Source organism: Bos grunniens, chromosome 26 (genome assembly GCF_055505025.1).
Source record: "Bos grunniens cultivar Pamir isolate PY7600 chromosome 26, Bosgru_T2T1.0, whole genome shotgun sequence".
In the NCBI taxonomy this organism is placed as follows: Eukaryota; Metazoa; Chordata; class Mammalia; order Artiodactyla; family Bovidae; genus Bos; species Bos grunniens.
Genome location: NC_141190.1, coordinates 44,982,713 through 45,003,285, shown reverse-complemented (window position 1 = coordinate 45,003,285; position 20,573 = coordinate 44,982,713). Strand labels below are relative to the sequence as shown.

General features: G+C 41.9%; 1 protein-coding gene and 1 long non-coding RNA gene across 17 annotated transcripts in view; one reads left to right on the top strand and one right to left on the bottom strand.

The window, feature by feature from the left end:
* The window catches only part of EDRF1 (erythroid differentiation regulatory factor 1), a 33,885-nt gene extending 18,232 nt beyond the window's left edge, over nucleotides 1–15,653 (bottom strand). For 14 of the 16 annotated variants that reach the window (XR_015155534.1, XR_015155532.1, XR_015155533.1 and 11 more), the window contains exons 1-13: nucleotides 15,363–15,653; nucleotides 13,665–13,873; nucleotides 11,651–11,717; nucleotides 10,912–11,037; nucleotides 9,726–9,850; nucleotides 9,329–9,485; nucleotides 6,243–6,344; nucleotides 5,852–5,973; nucleotides 5,029–5,140; nucleotides 3,745–3,892; nucleotides 3,547–3,655; nucleotides 3,130–3,241; nucleotides 1,622–1,882 (exon numbers count right to left, since the gene is read on the bottom strand). Coding sequence is in view for 4 of the 16 variants with exons in the window: in XM_086378399.1 (XP_086234525.1) it covers nucleotides 1,622–1,882; nucleotides 3,130–3,241; nucleotides 3,547–3,655; nucleotides 3,745–3,892; nucleotides 5,029–5,140; nucleotides 5,852–5,973; nucleotides 6,243–6,344; nucleotides 9,329–9,485; nucleotides 9,726–9,850; nucleotides 10,912–11,037; nucleotides 11,651–11,717; nucleotides 13,665–13,873; nucleotides 15,363–15,470 (1,758 nt within the window). In the remaining 12 variants the exon portion in view is untranslated. The remainder of the gene's footprint in view (nucleotides 1–1,621; nucleotides 1,883–3,129; nucleotides 3,242–3,546; nucleotides 3,656–3,744; nucleotides 3,893–5,028; nucleotides 5,141–5,851; nucleotides 5,974–6,242; nucleotides 6,345–9,328; nucleotides 9,486–9,725; nucleotides 9,851–10,911; nucleotides 11,038–11,650; nucleotides 11,718–13,664; nucleotides 13,874–15,362) is intronic. The other 2 variants (XM_086378402.1, XM_086378403.1) reach the window with 1 other exon arrangement.
* A 130-nt stretch (nucleotides 15,654–15,783) lies between these two features.
* Nucleotides 15,784–19,233, top strand: LOC147344518 (uncharacterized). Its single transcript, XR_015155543.1, has 2 exons — nucleotides 15,784–16,207; nucleotides 18,424–19,233. It is a non-coding gene; the product is annotated as an uncharacterized LOC147344518 (long non-coding RNA).
* The last annotated feature ends 1,340 nt before the right edge of the window (nucleotides 19,234–20,573 follow it).

Genomic DNA, 20,573 nt, shown 5'->3' with positions numbered 1-20,573 from the left:
CTGAGATACGGCAGAGCTAACACAAAAGACATGTTTATATGAATGCTATTTCTGAATGCTTTTGATATTGATACAAAGTACTCTGCTAAAAAAAAAAATCTGTAAACACACCACTCACCAAATGTAACTGCATTCTGTTGACGAAGCAGTTTCCCAAATAAGGTAACTTTTACAACCAATGATTTTGTTTACAGTAAGAAACATTTTTTTTTACTGTACTGGGAGTTGCTCAAGCTGCCAAGTGCACTAAAATTTAGATGGACAGTTAATGACTTTTTCCTGCGGTGATTTAGTCAAATATTTACTGAACACCAATTATGTGCTGTGGGCTTCCTAGGTGGCACAATGGTGGTGAATCCACCTGCCAGTGAGGGAGATGCAGGTTTGATCCCTGGGTCGGGAAGATCCTCTGGAGGAGGAAATGGCAACCCACTCCAATATTCTTGCCTGAAAAATCCCATGGACAAAGGGGTCATAGTCCATGGGGTTGCAAAGAGTCAGACATGACTGAGTGACTGAGCACACGTGCACTTTATGGGTTGTAGCCACGGAGATACAGGAGAGCCTATATTTCCAGGGAGCCCATACCTCCAGGGAGCCTGTATTTCAGTGATGGGACACAGACACATGGGAATTTCAGGTACAGATTACCAGCCCCATGAAGGAGAAAAAAACAGAGCATGTTTTATCTAGAGCAGTCAGGGAAGGTCTCCTAGAGGAGGTGACATTTCAATCAACTTAGAAAAAGCCAGCCACAAAAAGGTCTGGGGAAAGGGTAAGTTCCGAGCACACGTGACAACAGATGCACAGGCCCTCAGGTGGGCATGACTCTGAACGTGAGAGACAGAGAAGAAGGCAGTGGGGCTAAGGTAAACAAGAGGAGAAATGAAGAAGAGGTCAGAAGGACAGGCAATGTTTTGGAATGACAGAGAGATCCTCTAAAAACCTATTTGAATATAAAATTTCCATCTGAAAGTTAACATCAGAGCTTAAAGTAAGAGATTATCTATAAATACGACTGGAAAGTAGTAATAATTTGGAAAAATGAAACACTGTCTAGAAAAAATGGATGGTATGACAGTCAACGCGATCAACACCAACAGAAACCTAACGGGCAGGAAGCTGTTAGGGTCCACTGGGCCGTGAGCAGTCCCAGTGACCAGGGACATGTCCAACCCAGCTGACATGCCCACAGTCACTGAAAGGTACCGTCCTATGGCACAGGGACAAGGTACCAGGTCTCTTCACACATGGATCAACAAGCCGCCCATGCGCTCTGATTCTATGTTCACCAAGCCACAGATGCTGTCTCCCAGCAACACAGCAACTGGGAAGGGGCACCCTGAGGAGAGGGGGCTGCACACTGGTCACTGGAAAGAAAAATCTCCCACATGAAAATTAACATACTGACGTGTCATTTACACATCTGCCCACCGTCAGTTTACATGTGGGTCAGTGACCCTGCGACAATTATAAAACTGATTTTCAGATTTCATAGAGCTAATGATTATCAGATCCTATATCATGAAGGATTAGTTGAAGTAACGCCATCTTTTGAGAGGCTCACTGTACTCAATTAATTCCATTGATGAAATTTTAATGCAAATGTCAACATGCTTACCCTGATTTGATGAATGGATTTGTATTTTTCTGGAACGGACAGCTCTCCAACAGACTTAATTATAGCTACTGCTTTGTTATCGTCTGATGGGTCAGAGCTAGTGCTGTATGACCCGTTTTCATCGCTGTCTGGCATCTCCTCCTCCTCTTCACTGTAACTTTCATCAGAATTCTCATTTAATGGAGATTCTGAACTTTCTTCTTTTTTAGGTTCATCCAATTGAAAAAGTTCTGAAAGCATGTAATTGGCTGAAGCAATAATCTTACAAAAAGAAAAAAATATATTAGTGACTCACCAAAATTGAGCATTTTAAAACGAAATGAACTTTACTACTGTACTAAGAAATCTGAGGAGATCTGCAGACAGGCATACACACAGAAACATTCCTGATTCTAAGTACCAATGCTCTCAATGTACTGTAAAATCCTCATGGGTTGACATGTGTATTTCCTGAGACTATTCCCAGCCTTCTCTCTTAAGAAAAAATTACAACTGTGTTTCACTGGAGACAAATTTTCATATGTAAAGTGTCACAACTAAAATATTAGCAAGCCATCACTCTGTATCAACCAAGAAACTGGAATTTACCATACAATTTACAGTTCTAGGGGAAAAACCTCCATGAGCTTAATGAGCAAAAAGTCCAGAAATTTCTGGTTTCCCTTAAAATTAGCATTTACGTTATCAGCATTATTCTACTCTATTATTTAAGTAATTCTTTATCACAGACATGCAATAGCCTTAACACTATTTTCTAACTTACTAACCACCACCTTAATCTGCAGTTAGATATTTAATCCAAAAAGTGTTCTGCCACTTTTCTTTGAAACCAGTTTCTCTTGGTTTGGTCTCTGGGAAAATCTTTATCTCCAAATTGAATATGGCTACAATTAAAATTAACTTGACTCTTTTAAAAAAATCATAAATCATAATACTAAGTATCTTTTCTGACTTAAACAGGATACAACAACTAGCCTTACACTGAGACATACAATTATCAAGTTCAGACCACTGAGGTTTGTAATAAGGGTGATGTAAAACCACGGGGTGCAAGACTGAGGTTTTTAAAGAGATGATTTTATATACTGAGGTACAGAATGTGGACCTTATTCATGTAAATGGGTCTTTCAAGACAGACTATAAAATAGTTTTCCACTTTCTAACAATGAAAATACAAAGGAAAAATGGCACTACTTTGTTAAAATTATGTGAGTTCTAAATTTATGGAACAAAATCTGGCAAAATCAATTTTAATATATTTGATTCAATAAACACAAAATATTTCAATATGTAACGTGTACACATGTGCACACACACAGACTCTTCAAAATTCAGTGTGTGTTTTCCATTTAAAGCACATCTCAGTTCAGATTAGGCACAACATGTGGTGACTGGTTAGCAAACCAGATCAGGCAGTTACAGACTATGCATTAGGTGGCGTTAATGTCTAGGCAACCATTCTCTATCAGAATGCCAAAATTCTTTTAGAGGGCGTATATTAATCTTACTTGAGGATGTCTGCTTTTGTCCAGCAATTTAACACAATTCAGAAGCAGGGTTCGAACCGTCCCATAGTGTTTCTTATTTTGATTCTTCTTCATCATCATGTTGCAAGCAACCCTAAAAGGAGTTTATATCAACTTTACTGCCCATTCATCATTTTCTCCAGACTCAAGTCTAGGCATGCTCTTCTTTCCTTCCAGCAGAATAAGGGCATAAGAAACAACAAAACATTGCGTTTTACACCCCTGCTCTTTTCCCTTTTCCTATTTATTTTGCAACAGTATATAGATGTATATACATACACATTTTTTAAACTATGAAAATCTAAAAGGTATTTAAAACCTTGGCATAGATAGTGAGGCCATATACTTAAAACTTTTAAATAAGGCTACTTCTTCATCTTAACTACTTAAAGCACTCACTTATATAAAAGAATAGCCACTGGCATTGTGAATGGATTTTGGTATTTGTCTTCAGTTTCTTCACAAAGAGTAGTGAGATCGTAGAGCTTCACTATATCACTGCCACTTGCTGGGAAGAAAACAAAACAAAAAACCAAATAAACCTCATTTTACAGTTGCCAATCAAATCAATGATTACTCATTGAAACATTAGCTTACCTTTAAATAGCCAATAGGTATGTCCTTCCTTGGTACAATTAGATTTTAAAAATGATAAAATATTTTGTGCAATGTCTTTTATGACTTTAGTAGAAAAATTAGAGTTTTCCAAATTGGGAATTTCTTCTGTCTTTATCATTTCATACTTCTATAAAACAGAGAAAAGACAGTTTGAGAAAACCTGCACAGCAACACTTCTCTTATTAAAGAGAGACCACATGTATAAGTCCTGCAATTAGAGACCTTCGCAGCATGAGAGTTTAAGGCACTGGTTCTCGGTCTTTTTTCTGCTCTAATACTCTGAAGGAATCTGACCCGTCCTTGCCAGCAATGTGGTGGTTTACCACAGGAATAACTCTTAAGGGAGAGTCATCACCATACTTTGAACCACAGACTTAGGCACATCTCATTTCTGTCCCAACCACAGAATAAGTTGTACTGTACACTTTCTTCCATTCTACCCTCATGGTTTTCAACTGGGAAGGTGATAAATCAAGGTAGACTTCACCCAGTAAGCTTTCTCAAAATACGTTTTTGGCTTTTTCTTTTCCCAGACACCAGAGTCACCTGGGCAGGATCTCCAGTGCACACTGCTTTTCCTTTGAGTTCTGGACTATTCCTTTAAAGAAATGGAGCACGGGGGTGGGGAGGGATGGGGTGTATGTGGAGGACAGGCTGCAAGGCTATCACCATCACAATCTCTAAAGTGCCTCCTCATTTTTTTTCTAGCTTGTCTCCGGCTCGCACTTCCCTAAATGCCTCTGAGCATATTTTCTGAAATACTCTATAAGACTAGAAACTGCAATTCAATTGGAAAACAGACCAGGTCAAAACAGAAGCGACCACACCCTTCTCTGGTCATCCAGACTCGCTATCTACTTTATGCAGTTACTGCTGGGCCCTTCCTCAACATTCTGCATCAAGTATTCTTATCTGTACACCAAATAGCAGTACACGATAATGAACACACACCTTCACTGTTCAGACACTTTGAAGTAATTACTATGGGTGCTTGCCTTAAAATTACAGTTCTCCAGCTAAAAATGTAGATTTTAGAATATTTATGACCTGCTCACAAATTACCTATAAGTTAAACTCCTGTAACATCTAGAATTCTGACAGCACCAACTCAAATGTAATAGCACTCTAATTTCAGTTTAGCCGTAGTTATCTTCCTTGCCAAAATATACCTTACTCAAGAGTGTTAAACACTTTAGTGAGGTACTTTCTGCCCCAGTCTGTAGTTGAGAGAGTATTTCAAAAGTCACACTGTATCAGGCTTACCTGTACAATTCCATTTACATGAAAACACATGACAAGCTCTGGCACGTTGCATATCAGGTTGTCCAACCAATAGTCAATTCCAGTAAGCACATTAATTGGTTTGTTGTTATCCCTAAAAACACATTTCTGGTGTTATTTGATTAATGAAAATGTTCCATTACAAATCATCTGAGACTTACTTCCCTCATTAGAATGTTTTAATCTGTCCTCCCTAGTTGGAGAATGCCATTTATGCTTCTCTTCTGATGAGACATGCATACGCAGCTCATGGGGTATGTTGTGCTTCACATCTTCCCATAAGCTTTGCTTGGACTCCTAACGGGTGTCCGTAAGAGCTTTCAGGAGCAACAGGAGGAACTACGACACAGATGACTGGGAGCCTACTGCACAGTCCTCACACAAACTGCAGTGAAGACTGACCAGCACACATCACAGCGCCCAAGTCAGAACTCACACAGGGTAGACGATGTGAACACGTACAACTGGAACATTAAAAAATGCTTACAAGCAGTTAACAGGAAGCTGGTAAACCACCTTCTTAACTGGTTAAATAAACTGTACTCTATTCTCACAAGTTGTAGATTCAGACCTAAGACTCAGTCAGTACAGCAGGTCTCTGACTCCACTACTGAGGACTAGAGTGAAAAGCCAGCCACAGGGTTTTCAGCACTTGCGCAAACACTCCTTCCGTACTGTGGCCATTTCAACTGGTGCAGGAAGGAGGGAAGTGAAAAAAAAAAAAACTAGAAAAAGGAAAGGATGCCAAAATAAGCAGGTGAAAGCAAACTGGAACACGATTCTAAAGGAACATAATTCTCGTTACCTGAGACGTAAGCTGACTGCTGGATATCGGCCGCCTCCAAAGATAGGCATGTTGGAGCCAACTAACATGTGTATGTCTTCAAACGTCCACAAAATATTCCGAACAAAATCATTTTTAAGACCCTTTGATTTGAAATAAAATAGAAAGATTATATAATAAACAGGGGATCTGTAATCTCCCCCCATGAGCCACAAAAAGACTAGAAGAAGGAAAAGACAAAGAAAAGATAAATGAAGCCACAGTGCGAGAAGATCACAGAGATGCTTAGGAAGAGATTTTTAGGATCAAGTGGATTTTTTTTCCCCTATAAATTCCAATTTAAGACTAGCTCTTAGATGACGAAGTAGACTGGGGATGTGGTGTCTCGACTTGGACCCCACAGAGAGCATACCTGACTGTTCTCCCCGTCATTGAATAAAGGAGTCAGGTTTTGTTCTTTAGGCGCTGAGGCCACATGCCCCACTATGTATGAGGGTTCAAGAGGCTCACTTCCCTGTGAAAAGTGCAAGGACAGGAGTGATTCTGCTGTCATAACTTCTTACAGATGGCCTACTGTTAAAGAGTATCACCCACACATCAAGGCATACAGCTCAAACTTGCTCTTGTAAATTACAGCTGATATGAATCATTACCTCTCCTCACGGGGTGCATACTTCAGTTCCTAATTGTCAGTCACTATAATAAGCTAAACACATTTGAGATCTTACTTAGATCAAGACTAAAGATTTATTTTAAGCTTTCCAAGCTTTTTTTCCTCTTTTTTGGGGTGCACTGAACAGGACTGCTCTTTCAAAGCCTATTCCATCACTACTGGATTAAAAATTTCCTAAGAAACCTCAGCCATATTTTTGTGACACTGGTCATCAGAACAGTCCTCAGTTTCACACAATCTAATGTGTTTTTCACAGAAGTCTAGTCTCTGGGGTACTTGGTGGAAAATTCCCAGAGTCAGATCTGAAAAACACTGTTTACAAGGATTTGCTTTTGGAGAGTAACAAAGATTATCACCATAAAAGGCTCCTGAGAGGTCCTGCACTGGAAAAACCTACATGACCTCTATATAATCCATTAGTCCCAAATTTATTTGATCTTGTAACACTTTTTATTCTTATTACAGATTATTCTTATTATTCTTATAATTATCTGTGGAATATATTTTGGAAAAGACATAGGAAGAGGAACCTTTGACGTAGTAAACGCGTCCACTGATTTTCCAACCATTAGGGCAGCTGCCATTAAAAACCATTAAGAAACATTAAACCAAGATGAGCAAGCATATGTGTGTGTACCTGTGAGCATATGTGTGTGTTGCTTATTCCTATTTGTGTGCTAATAAGCTTAGCACCAGTTTTCAAAGAAAGTAAATATGAGGTAAGCAGCGGGAGATCTCCAGTGCTTTTGCATGTCTTCTTTGCAAAGGTCCTTAAAGAATTTCAATCATGTACGCTATTGTTTATTTATACAGACAAGTTATTGACCTATGGATCAATTCCCAAAATTATATTTGCCACGTATTGCTTTAGTGGGATTTATAGGTTTCTAGGTTATAATGTTCTTAATAAAAGTTTGGCTCCAAGGCCAGACCAGAGAACTACTTAAACTCTATTATTGCTTAACATGGGCCTCAAACTTGCCGATTTAGTCTTGGGAGCAAGAATTCATGAATTGAAGTTTAGAGATTTATATATGTCACAGAAACCATTCTGTAAAAGATTATTTGTAGGCAGGGTAGCTCTGCTTAGGGATATGCCATTGCCCAGACAACTTGACTGCTCATAGGGCAGTCTAAATGTGTAGAATATACAGACACAGTGGAGTACTGCTGTGAGAACAGGCCTCTGATCAGAAAGACCAGGGTTTAAACCCTAGCTTGAACTTCACCAGCTGTGTGACCACAGACAAACATCTACTTTTTATGAGCTTTATTTACTTATTTGTAAAACAATACCATCAACATAATACATATGCAGCTAAAAGGATGAAAAATACACACGCCATACATGGCATAACGTATGTGGCATAAGAAGCATTAAATAGATTCCAGTCACTTCTTCCACAGGCAAGTCTATAGATTCTCAAAAGCCTCCAAAGTTTTTCAAAGTAACCTTTAAAGGACAGAATGATAAGGCTGATACAGGGGAGATGGGCAGCAGGACTAGAATTTTCATTATGTGGTCTTTTTATAATGTGTGTGTTTTGAAGTTAAAGAATACTAAATAATTTTTTAAAAACTCCTTCAGTAAAGTATAATCACATATTTTGCTGTTGGCCAGTCGCTAAGTCATGTCTAACTCTTTGCGAGCCCATGGACTATAGCTCACCAGACTCCTCAGTCCTCCACTATCTCCCAGAGTTTGCTTAAATTCATGTCCATTGAGTCGGTGATGCTGTCTAACCATATAATCAAATCAGAAAAGTACATAAATTATACAGAATACAGTATAATGACTAATTAGAAAACAAATTATCCATGTAACCACCACCCAAGTCATGACACAGAACCCTGCCAACACCCAGCACCCATGCCCCTTCTCATTTCTATGTTAATAACTTCCCTACCTCCTGGGTTATCACTATGTGGACTTGGATGCTAATTACTCCCTTATGCTTCCTTACAGTGTTCCCAACTCTGGAAAAAAATTAAGTTCACTACACAGTTCAGTGAGGCATCTCTATCTGAAAACCTACTAAATCAAAATCAGGTTAAAGGTATTTTGTCTCCTATGACCTTATAATTTGCGAGGACAGAAACAATCTAATAATGAACGTTCAGTGTGTGAGAGCACATAGTCAGAGGAGAAATGCAATTTACCAAGTTACCTCAAGCTTGTCAATTTTCCTAAAAATAAACATGCACCATTTACATCTATGGAGTTACTTGACACACAATAAGGACAAAAACAAATGAATAGTAAGAAGAAACCAAAAATATGAGATAAAACCAAAAATATGAGATAAAAGAGGTCACAGTCCATTCTCTCTTCTTTCTAAAAGCTTTATAACGTTAATGTAGGTTAAGTCTTAGCAACTCCACTGGGAAAATGTGCAGAGCTATTTCAGGACTAACAAATCCAACTGTAAGTTAAGGTAGAAGGCTAGTATTTAAATTACAAACAGGCCTGTGAGTCTCAATATCTGAAAGGCACTTAATATTTCCACAGTTTAAATACACCATATCTCCTTATGACTACGAGGAGATAAATCAGTATTGATAAACATATTAATAAGCTATTTTAAATGTGGTTAAAACTTTAAAAAATATCTTTGAATTATTTCTTGAAAAAAATCTGATCTAGCCATCCATAATAACCCTTGTAAATTCCATACTGAAAAACTAAAAAAAGGACTTTTTGTACCTGTGAAGACATAAATTGATAGAATATTTTTTATTCCTATTTCTCTATTTTTTATTCATAGGATAATTGGCTTTGTCTCCTTAAATGATTTTGCTGAATTAGCATCTAAGCAATGTCTAACCTGACTGGAAGCACTGGGATCTTCAGAGACTGAAGAAGGCATTTCAAAGGGGGCAGGCCATGAAGCCCCATCTGAATCATTGGTCTGATCAGAGCTGGACGACTCCTGCTGTTCTGTGGCAGACGGGACAGGCTGAGCAGCTCCATCGCCATTGATACTGGCCAAATCAGAAGCAAAAAAAAACCACATTGTTACTTAAGCTAACTTTATGTAACAGCCCACCAGTTTTAAAAAACTAGATTCTATAACCAAGCATAAATCTCATTAAAAAAAGGAATACAGGACAAATGTCAACAATAACAGTAGCCAAAAAATTGCCTTTACTGGCTTCAAATTAAGTTTTATATCAGAATTTCATTTTTTCTCTTCAAATAAAAATAAACAAATAGCTAAGTACCTGTAATACAAAAACTTCGAAAGAATAGCCTTCTGATACCAGTGTTCTTTGCTTTTTTTCTTCCTCTGCCATTTCTGATCAATAAGTCTTTGATAAAACTCTTTTAACCATGTCCAATCACCAGTCTGGTAACATAAGAAATTGATAATTAGTGCCTGGGATAAGTCCCACTATGCACAAAGCATTAAAATTATCTGTGTGTTTATAAGCTGCAAGGAAGCAGGGCTGTGATTCTTAAGACTGCCCAGTGGCTAACACATACAGACTGAACTGAACTGTGATCTTTACAAACAGAAAAACATTTACTATAAATGTCAGTTTAAATCACTGTAACTTCTTTTCCTTTATCAAAGCATTGCAAGAATATTCTTTAAGAGTCGTCTATGGGAGTGAGTGGCAAGACCATGAACTATTTGCAATGAAGAACTTTGTAACAACAAGGTAAATACAGAAATGTAGAGTCAGCTTTCAGAAGCTGCAGCATTATTACATTTTACAAAATAATGGTGACTCCCCTCCTAGTTCGGTTAGTAAAGGATCCACCTGCAATGCAGGAGACCTGGGTTCAATTCCTGGGTGGGGAAGATCCCCTGGAGAAGGAAATGGCAACCCACTCCAGTATTCTTGCCTGGAGAATCCAATGGACAGAGGAGCCTGGCGGGCTACAGTCCATGGGGTCCAAGAGTCAGACACAACTGAGCGACTAAACCACCACCACAAAAAAACGGTGCAAGACAACAGTCATTTACCACACACAATTTGAGAAGCTCTGCTTAAAGAGAACCAATTAATTCTGACATAACTACATATTCAGAGGAATAATTTGCTAAACATTTTTCACATTTCCTGGCAGCCATGTTTCGTGACAATCTATTTAATACAGACATGAAAGGATTTTTCAAAAATTTAACCAGTCCCTTAAACTTCATATTTTTCATAACTTTCTTCACTTCACCCTTTTACTTATAAGAATTCTGGCTACTGGTATCAATAAAATAAGTTTCTCTACTATTCTCTTTTCTACCTTTTTCTTTATTAAGGCTTTTTAATCTTCAGTTAAACTTTTCATTTCTCGGTTGAAGCACTCAACCACGTTTTCACTTTGTCCTTTCTTTGAAACAAAATCACATTTCTAGTGCCCAAAGTTGTTAAAACAGTGCTTTTCTTGTTATTTCTCAAGAATTACCTGAGATGATCTCATAAAGAGTTCCTGGATATCTAACTCGTCTAACAAGAGAGTCCTTCCTATGCGGTGCACAGCCATGCTCACGTGTGATTTGCTGTAGGGAATCTTCAGAAGCTTTTTTATGTTCTTAAAAAATACAAAAGGAAAAACAGTTTAGAAACACCTTTGCGGTATGATCTGGAATCTTTCAAATTTAACTTCACTCAGTTTTAAAGCATAATAAACCTTATTTCCTTAAGTTCATATAAATTGTACCTTAAGGAACTACCTATAAACCCATGGAAGACAGAGCTTAAAACCAGAATCACCCACACTTTACCAGTCTCCGTGTGTTAATGTCAATGACAAAGATTTACTTTTACATGATGGACTTTCATAAAGTATATACAGGTCACACTGTTGCAGTGACCCAAGCTTTTAGCATCTCAGAAAAAACTGGCCAACTAAGCATCAACAGATTTTACTACAAGTATCGTATCTATTTTTCAACCAGCAACATTACATAACCCAACACTGTAACTGCTATCATTAAAATACAGCCATCAATACCACTGCCAGTATTTTGTGAGTTGTTCCCTCCTCTTTGAGAAATGATGCAGTGTTACTTTAATAAAAAAGGTGTTCAATAATCAGACAGTTGTAGCTTATTTCATCACTAATTTTTCCAGGCTGCAGAAAAGAGCAGGCTATAAATCCCCAGCACAAACATCCCAATTATAGTCGCAAAGAGGATACTTACTTCAGAGTCAGAGACAACATCCACATCGTTTCCCACTGAATCAATAAAGTCGTATGCCATCCCAAAACTAACGGAGAAAACAAAGGCCACAAAAGTCACGTTCATGGTGGGGCAGGTGGTGTTGTAACAGAATACTATATTTCAGCACTTCTTGGATACACATTTTCCACACTCTGACATCTCTGAAAACAGTATGCCTATCACCATTACAGTTGGCTAGTTTTTCCTTCTTAGTGGTACATAAAATAATGGGGTCACTTAACAGATATAGAAGATAAGACTTGTGGTTGCCATGAAGGAGTGCAGTGGGGGAGGGACAGACTGAAGTTTAGGATTAACAGATACAAACTATTATATACAGGATGGATAAACAACAAGGTCCTACTGTATAGCACAAGGGACTATATTCAATACTCTATGATAAACCATAATGGAAAAGAATATGAAAAAGAATATACATACATGTATATATACATATAACTGAATCACTACTGTACACCAGAAACCAACACATTATAAGCCAACCATATTTTTAAAAATTTTGTTAAAACAAATAAAAATGGGACAACTTAAAATCAATGGCATCTTAAATTTGATACAAGACAGAAATACAACAGTAATAGAAGCAATAATAGAAAATATTTAGAATAAAAACAATTACAATCATTTTTATTTTTGTAGTCACGAAATCTAAAAAAATATGCAATGGAGAACAGTCAGTTTGAGTTATTCTTTTTAGATGGGGAGACAAGAAAAACAACAGCAGAAACATTTATAAGGATTTTAGTCTCTGGGATCATGTTCCCAGTGATATACACTAGTACTGTTTTAAAAAATGTATTTGAGAAAAAAATGCACACAACACCAATTCAACCACAAGGAGAAAAAATAGCTCACTGAGCACCAAACGTGTGCCAGGTACCACGTGAGGCACATCTATAATCTGCAAGTGTGAAAAGCAGCTGCCGTCACCGTTTTTCAGTGAGGAGGTGGCAGAGTCAGAACACTCTTTTAGGACTGCCTCACTTCAAAGTATGCTGATGATTTACCACATGGGCTGGGCAAGCTCTTAACCTGTCCAAGCCTCACTTTTCTGAAGGAAAGTTAACAGCACCAAATTCAAAAGGTGTATTTTGAATGAATGAAACGAGATAAGCACATAAAGTACTCAGCAGTGTCTGTACACTGTCAATATAATTGTCAGCCAAATCACTTAATAACATTTAATTCTGCTTTATTAAGCCATTTTTCTAAAAGAAGACATGCAAACTATTTGCAATTTTTTTGATAGTATAAATAATGCTACATACAAGCAACATTTTGCAAACATTAACTTTTACCTCCTGAGGCATCAGGATAATTTCCAAATCACTGGCACGTAAGGTATTACTATATTTATGGCTCCTGCTGTATGTTATGTGGAAGTACTTTAGGTTCAATCACTGAGAGGGAGAAAGGGAAGCCCCCACATTAAAAGGTCAACAAGAATATGGACATCAGTACATTCTTCTCTGTAAGACCCAGGCTTCTTTCTCAGCCTTAAATACCACCAGCAAAATTTCCAGCAACTGTCTAAGTCAAGGGTATATATCTAAACATGCTGTGTTTTTACATCACTGTTGTTTCAGACCAGATAATCCACCACCATTTAATGAAAAATTCCACAGAACAGGTTAGGCAGTTTTAAGGGTTTTCCCCCTGAGACTCCATATTCACATAATCAAAAGGTATGAAAACTGGCTAAAATGAAACTAGTTAATTGAATTTTAGTGGTCAAAATTCATCTTTGTTAATAGCGATGCAGACTTGAAGGAAGCATATGCAATTGATATCTTCATATTTTAACAAAATCCTATTATTGTGAAAAAGCATAATGAAAGTCAAATATAATCTTTTTCTAAAGTGAAGTCTTGGCATGTTGATGAGCATTATAAATTACGCTGAAAAGCAAGTCTTAAGAGTTTTAAGGTGGAGGGTTGAGGAACAGGTAAAAATGTCATTAATTAATATTTACCTGGAAAATGGCTTGCTTTTCCTACTATTGCCAAGAATGGTAGTTCCTGCCGGTCCTAGCTTGGCACTCTCTCGTAACCAGTTGGCAGGTGGGAGTTTCAAGTCTGTTTTCTCTTCGAGGCGTGCAAATGCCGTCCGAGGAGGGGCAGAAGAGTATTTCACCACAGCTCGGCTCTTCACTTCATTGCCTCCGAGAAATAAAGCTGATCCCTGATTAACATGTTAAATGAAACTTTAATGTATATTACTAGGAATCAAAAAAAAAAATCCCATCTTAATAATAATAATTGAAAAACCCTACCACATCAGGCTTACAAGAATATGCTACATGTTACTAGCAGCAGTTGATAAATGGGAGCATAAATATGTACAATTTACTTAGTTCTTTTTCACATAATTTCAAAGAGAAAAGATGAGTCAAGGAGTATCATGGTTATGGTTATTAGCTAGGAAACAGGCCATTCAAACTGTCTTTTAAAACATTCATAAGGGCAGAAGCAGAAACCAGGGAGTAAACAGTACCACAGTAACTAAACGCAAAGTGTAATAAAACCTCTGTTCAATATTAAACATGTATTTTAATTTCAATAGCATGCATCATTTAGGAAGTGATTTGTGGTAATATCTGGGCCTTCTTCGTTTCTAAGTGTTTAGTAATTCACTGGTCAGTCTATTACACAAATACTCTGAATGTCTAACTTCACATCAAGGCAAGTCACTGGGGGATCTGCAGATTTCACCCACATACCTCCAAGAAGGCTCAGGGTCAGAGTTAACTCTTCCAACCTTCTCTCACACAGTCCCTTTTCAGCCAGGCAAACACTTTGCGCCCTTCAAATACTAGCTCAGTCCCATCTCAGTGAGCACACTCTCTGTCCTCCTCCAGCTCTGCAAGGCTGGGTCAGTTTTGGAGCCACTTGTGGTGTTGAAGAAGACTCTCAAGAGTCCCTTGGGACTGCAAGGAGATCCAACCAGTCCATCCCAGAGGAAATCAGTTCTGAATATTCATTGGAAGGACTGATGCTGAAGCTGAAACTCCAATACTCTGGCCATCTGATGAGAAGAACTGACTCACTGGAAAAGACCCTGATGCTGGGAAAGACTGAAGGTGGGAGGAGAAGGGGACGACTGAGGATGAGACGGTTGGATGGCATCACCAACTCCATGGACGTGAGTTTGAGCAAACTCCGGGAGTTGGTGATGGACAGGGAGGCCTGGCCTGCTGCAGTCCATGGGGTCGCAAAGAGTCGGACACAACTGAGCGGCTGAACTGAACTGATTCCTACCTGCGCTCATCGAGAGAAGGGATCGTGTCAAACTCACCTGTGGGCTGGCATGGGCTGGGAAGCCAGGGTCGCTTTTGACACGCATGACTTGCATGGTAAATATGTGAGTCGACAGGCACACGGACTTTGTTTCCTTAGGAGGCCCGTAGGGAAGACTTACATGGTAAATACCTGAGTACCTGTCCAGAGGCACACGGACTTTGCCTCCTCAAGGGGCTCGTCGGGATGACTTGCATGGTAAATACCTGAGTACCTGTCCACAGGCACAAGGACTTTCTTTCCTCAGGGGGCCCGTCGGGGAGGCGTGGAGAAGGCTCCACCAGCCGCCGGGCACCATGACATCCCTCCCGGGCCGAGCCGACCCACAGCCACCCGCGGGAGCCCTGCAGGTCCCGCCCCCAGGGAGGACTCACCTGTGCAGAAGGTTCCTCAGACTCCCCTTGGGACAGGAGGCTGAGCCCTCCCCGAGCAGCGGCCCCGGCCGGCGGAGTCTCGGCCCCGGCCTCCTTAGAGTCCGCCATCACCTCGTTCCAGGGGAGGCCAGGCGAAGCTCGACCCGAGGAGCCGAGACGGATACCTAGGGCCCAGAGGCGCCGCCGCAGACAGCGGAGGGAGCGGTAGCGAGGCCCCGCACTTCCGGCCTCTGACAGGAAGAACGAGAGCGGACGCGTTCAAATCTCGCGAGCTTTGTGCCGGAGGCCCGGCCCCGCCTTCCCCGGTGGCGGCCACCTTCGCGGAGGCGGTAGGGCTGGGGGCGGGAACTGTAGTGCGCCTGCGCCTGTCAAAGGCTCTTCGGAAACTAGGTCTCGCGGTAATGACTCCCAGGCTCCACCCCTTGCACGCCGGTCCTCTTTGTTGGCAAACAGTCCTTGGGACTTGGGCTCGGGGTAGAGTCGGGGTCTCCCCTGTCCCTCTCTGAGTTTGGGCGGGGAAAAGCTGCCGTAGGTGTAACCAGCGGCTCCTGTTACGTAAAGCAGTGTAGCGGTAGCCCTCTTCCCTCCCCAGCTTCCAGTGCGCCCCACCCCTCGGCTTCCCGGCGGTCTCGCAGGCCCAGGAAGGGAAAGACGTGCCCGGGTGAGGGGCTGTCCACAGAGTCAAGCCATCCTGGACTTGGCGTCCTGTCCGCGCATCACAATGCGTGCATGGGCCTCGCGGGCCCGAGTGCGGAGAGAGAGGCGTAAAGGAGGCCCTCCGCCTTAGCTGAGGGGAGGAGACGGATTTCAGAGGAGGTGGCTCCCCCACCCCTACCCCCGCCAAGGTATAGTTTGCTGCTTAGTGACTTAGTGGAGCATTTACGGAGAGCCCGCTTATTTATCGCGCCCCAGGGATCTCAGTTCTGTTCAGTGGCTTAGTCGTGTGCGACTCGTTGCAACCTTGTGGACTGCAGCACGCCAGGCCTCCTGCCTATCACCAACTCCCGGAGCCTACTCAAACTCATGTCCATCCAGTGGGTGATGCCATCCAACCATCTCATCCTCTGTAGTCCCCTTCTCCTCCCACATTCAATCTTTCTCAACATCAGGGTCTTTTCCAATGAGTCAGTTCTTCTCATCAGGTGGCCACATCAGGCTGTAGCTCCATTTAACTACATTTGATAGGGTAGATATTGAGTGTTCCCTCATAGCTCAGTTGGTAAAGAATCTGCCCACAATGCAGGAGACCTGGGTTCAATTTCTGGGTTGGGAAGATCCCTAGAGGAGGAAACGGCAACCCACTCCAGTACTCTTGCCTGGAAAATCCCATGGATGGAGAAGCCTGGAAGGCTGCAGTCCATGGGGTCGCTGAGGGTCAGACACGACTGAGCGACTTCACTTTCACTTTTCACTTTCATGCATTGGAGAAGGAAATGGCAACTCACTCCAGTGTCCTTGCCTGGAGAATCCCAGAGACTGGGGAGCCTGGTGGGCTGCCATCTGTGGGGACGTCCGACTCGCACAGAGTCGGACACGACTGACGTGACTCAGCAACAGCAGCAAGTTGACTATAAATGTTTAACGTTAGAATGGTTAAGTCTACTTTTGGTACATAACGTCATTAACTTGTGCAAAAATTCACTTATTTTTCAAGAACATGTAAACTCCAAAGGCTCTGTTAAAGGTGCCTGTACTATAAAATTGTGCATGATGTTAAGTGAGAAAAAGAATCTAAAGCACACCTGTGATAAGATCTCGATTTTACAAACATATCTATTTCTGTGTCAATGTCAATAAAAATGTATCTCTGAGGGGTAAAATTAAGTAATTTAATATTCTTTAAAGCTTCATTTTCCTATTTTTCTTTCCTATTATGCATTATTTTATAGTAAAACATCATTTCATTAAGCTTTTATACATACATAATTTATCATCTGCTCCTGCTAAATCGCTTCAGTCATGTCTGACTCCTAGTGACCCCATGGACTGCAGCCCACCAGGCTCCTCCATCGGTGGGATTTGCCAGGCAAGAGTACTGGAGTGGGTTGCCATTGCCTTAATTTATCATCTAATGATCCTTACATTCTGTTGTTTTATTATATAGTTCTGTGTTTGTAAGAAGGGATTTCCTGAGGTAACTGTAATTCTTTCTTTAAGGCTCACATATATTGCATGCCTCTTGAAAACTACCCTGGAGAAGGAAAAGACTGCTGCTGCTGCTGCTAAGTCGCTTCAGTCATGTCCGACTCTGTGTGACCCCATAGACGGCAGCCCACCAGGCTCCCCCGTCCCTGGGATTCTCCAAGCAAGAACATGGGAGTGGGTTGCCATTTCCTTCTCCAATGAATGAAAGTGAAAGGAGAAAGTGAAGTCACTCAGTCGTGTCCGACTCTTCGAGACCCCATGAACTGCAGCCTACCAGGCTCCTCCATCCATGGGATTTTCCAGGCAAAAGTACTGGAGTGGGTTGCCATTGCCTTCTCCTAAGGGAAAGGCTACCCACTCCAGTATTCTTGCCTGGAGAATCCCCATGGACAGAGGAGCTTAGCGGACTTCAGTCCATGGGGTCGCAAAGAGTCAGACATGACTGAGCGACTAAGTACTTGAGAGCTAAGTGTCTGAACCCTTGTTGATGATGCCTAGAGAGAAAATGTGCTGTAAACAGCCTGTGAAAAGGCAAAGAATCAAACAGAGAGAGCCAGGAACTCAGCACAGAGAGAGTCAGCAGCAGAGGGGATCGTGAGAGCCGGCTTCGGGCTGGGGGAACTGAGGATGCCCAGGAACTGTTTGTGGAGGGAAACCTGAGGAGGGACCAGGTTTCTGGGGTCTCTTAACGGGACAGGACTAGAGAGGTTTAGGTACTAAAAGAGGAGGATCCCTGATGGCTGGTTCTAAGTGCTTATTATTTTCTTTTCCTGCTTCGAAAATGTTTATGTGCTTTGGGTTTAAGTTATTATCGTTTTTAATGTGTGTGATTGAAATATAATGTGGGAAAACCTGGACCCTAACTTCCAGAACTTGACATTTTGAGACATGTACATTCATTGTTATGTTTTCGCAGTGTCTGCCTTCCCCTCCTTCCCTGCCCCCAGCGGCCAGCTCCTCCAAGTGTGCTTCATCCTCTGTGGCCTGCTCTGCCCTGCAGGAGCTGCATCCTGGACCTTGGCTTCATCCTCTGTGGCCCGCTCTGCCCTTCAGGAGCTGCATCCTGGACCTTGGCTTCATCCTCTGTGGCCCGCTCTGCCCTTCAGGAGCTGCATCCTGGACCTTGGCTTCATCCTCTGTGGCCCGCTCTGCCCTTCAGGAGCTGCATCCTGGACCTTGGCTTCATCCTCTGTGGCCCGCTCTGCCCTGCAGGAGCTGCATCCTGGACCTTGGCTTCATCCTCTGTGGCCCGCTCTGCCCTGCAGGAGCTGCATCCTGGACCTTGGCTTCATCCTCTGTGGCCCGCTCTGCCCTGCAGGAGCTGCATCCTGGGCCTTGGCTTCATCCTCTGTGGCCCGCTCTGCCCTGCAGGAGCTGCATCCTGGACCTTGGCTTCATCCTCTGTGGCCCGCTCTGCCCTGCAGGAGCTGCATCCTGGACCTTGGCTTCATCCTCTGTGGCCCGCTCTGCCCTGCAGGAGCTGCATCCTGGACCTTGGCTTCATCCTCTGTGGCCCGCTCTGCCCTGCAGGAGCTGCATCCTGGGCCTTGTAACCAGTCAGCACTCTCACCTGTTTCCCTGCCTCCCCAGTGCCTGATGCCATCACCACTCAAGAGACGTTGCTGCTTCAGCGAGTTGTCCCATAAATCTGTGACTGCTGGTGATTTTCCTTTGCCTGGAATACCTTTCCCTTCCTCACCTGGCTAATTTATTCCTAAAGACTCTCCGTCGCATGTGTCATCCCTAATAAGTCTCTCCTGACACCTCGCTCCCTCTCCTTATCTTATGGGGTTTGTTCCTGAAACTTGTATGCAGCTTTATCTGGCACTTTCCCCTTTACAGAAAAATTGTTATTTTTGGTGTTTCTTTAGTCACTAGGTCGTGTCCAACTCTTTGCAACCCCATGGACTGTAGCCCACCAGGCTCCTCTGTCCATGGAATTCTCCAGGCAAGAATACTGGGGTGGGTTGCCATTTTCTCCTCCAGGGGATCTTCCCAACCCAGGGCAGACAGATGCTATACCACTGAACCACTAGGGAAGCCTATAGAAAAATTACTTATTTGTATCTGCCTCCCTTGCTGACTGAGCTCCTCGATAATGTCCTGTCTGATCATCTCTGTTTTACAAGTACCAGAGCAGCATCAGCCCATGAAAGTGTTTTAGCCCTTAAGCTAATGCAGATCAAATGACTGGTGCCAACAGGCTTTTAAAATGCTTATCGAAATGTTTCAGACATAAAAACCTTGTTGGCTCCAAGATATATATAATATCGCAGAAAAAAGCTAAAAATGTTAATGAATGTGTGTCTCCAATATATTGCAGTGTCAATGTCCTTAATTACTAAAGTTAGTATTCACACAGTTTGTTCCATTCTAGAATAATTGGTGCATTAGATTTTCTCTGCTTATAAAAATCCTCCCGGCCCATATGATGATTTCAGAGACATGTCAGTCATAAACTCATTTAGTTACTTGTGGGACACAGTATTTACCAAAGCAAAATTAGAAGTCTTTCACCAGGTTTTTACAGTTATATGTGAGGCAGGTGTGCCTATGGCCCTAGGGATTCCCGAACAGCTGTGCCTACACAGGAAAATTCCAGGGAGCTCTGAGACAGGGCTTGGGTCCTTCTGTTTGCCAAGGGCCCCTCCGTGACCTAGTGTCTTACACCTCCGCAGCCTCACGTTGTCCGTTGCCTCCTGGACCTTGGAAGGCCCTGATTTTCTGACTTCCACTCCTGGACTTTGAGCTGGAAGAGGATGTGAGATGTCTGAGTCAGTCTCATTCCTCTTTAGATGACAGCAGTGCCATCCAGAAAGGAGAATAGAATTGACCCACTGAACATCATGCAAAGCTAGTGTAAATAGCAAAGGCAGGACCAGGTCTCTGAGTACTAGTACTGTTAGCCTCTAAAAACGTTAAATTGCAAACACCAGCCAGTGGAATGTTAATTTGCTTTAGAATCACCTGAGGAACTTAAGTGAGCAGATCCTCTACCATCTCCAGATTCTAAGATGGTATCACTGGGGCAGTGCTGAGCCATCTGTGTTTTTAGTGAGTTTCTAG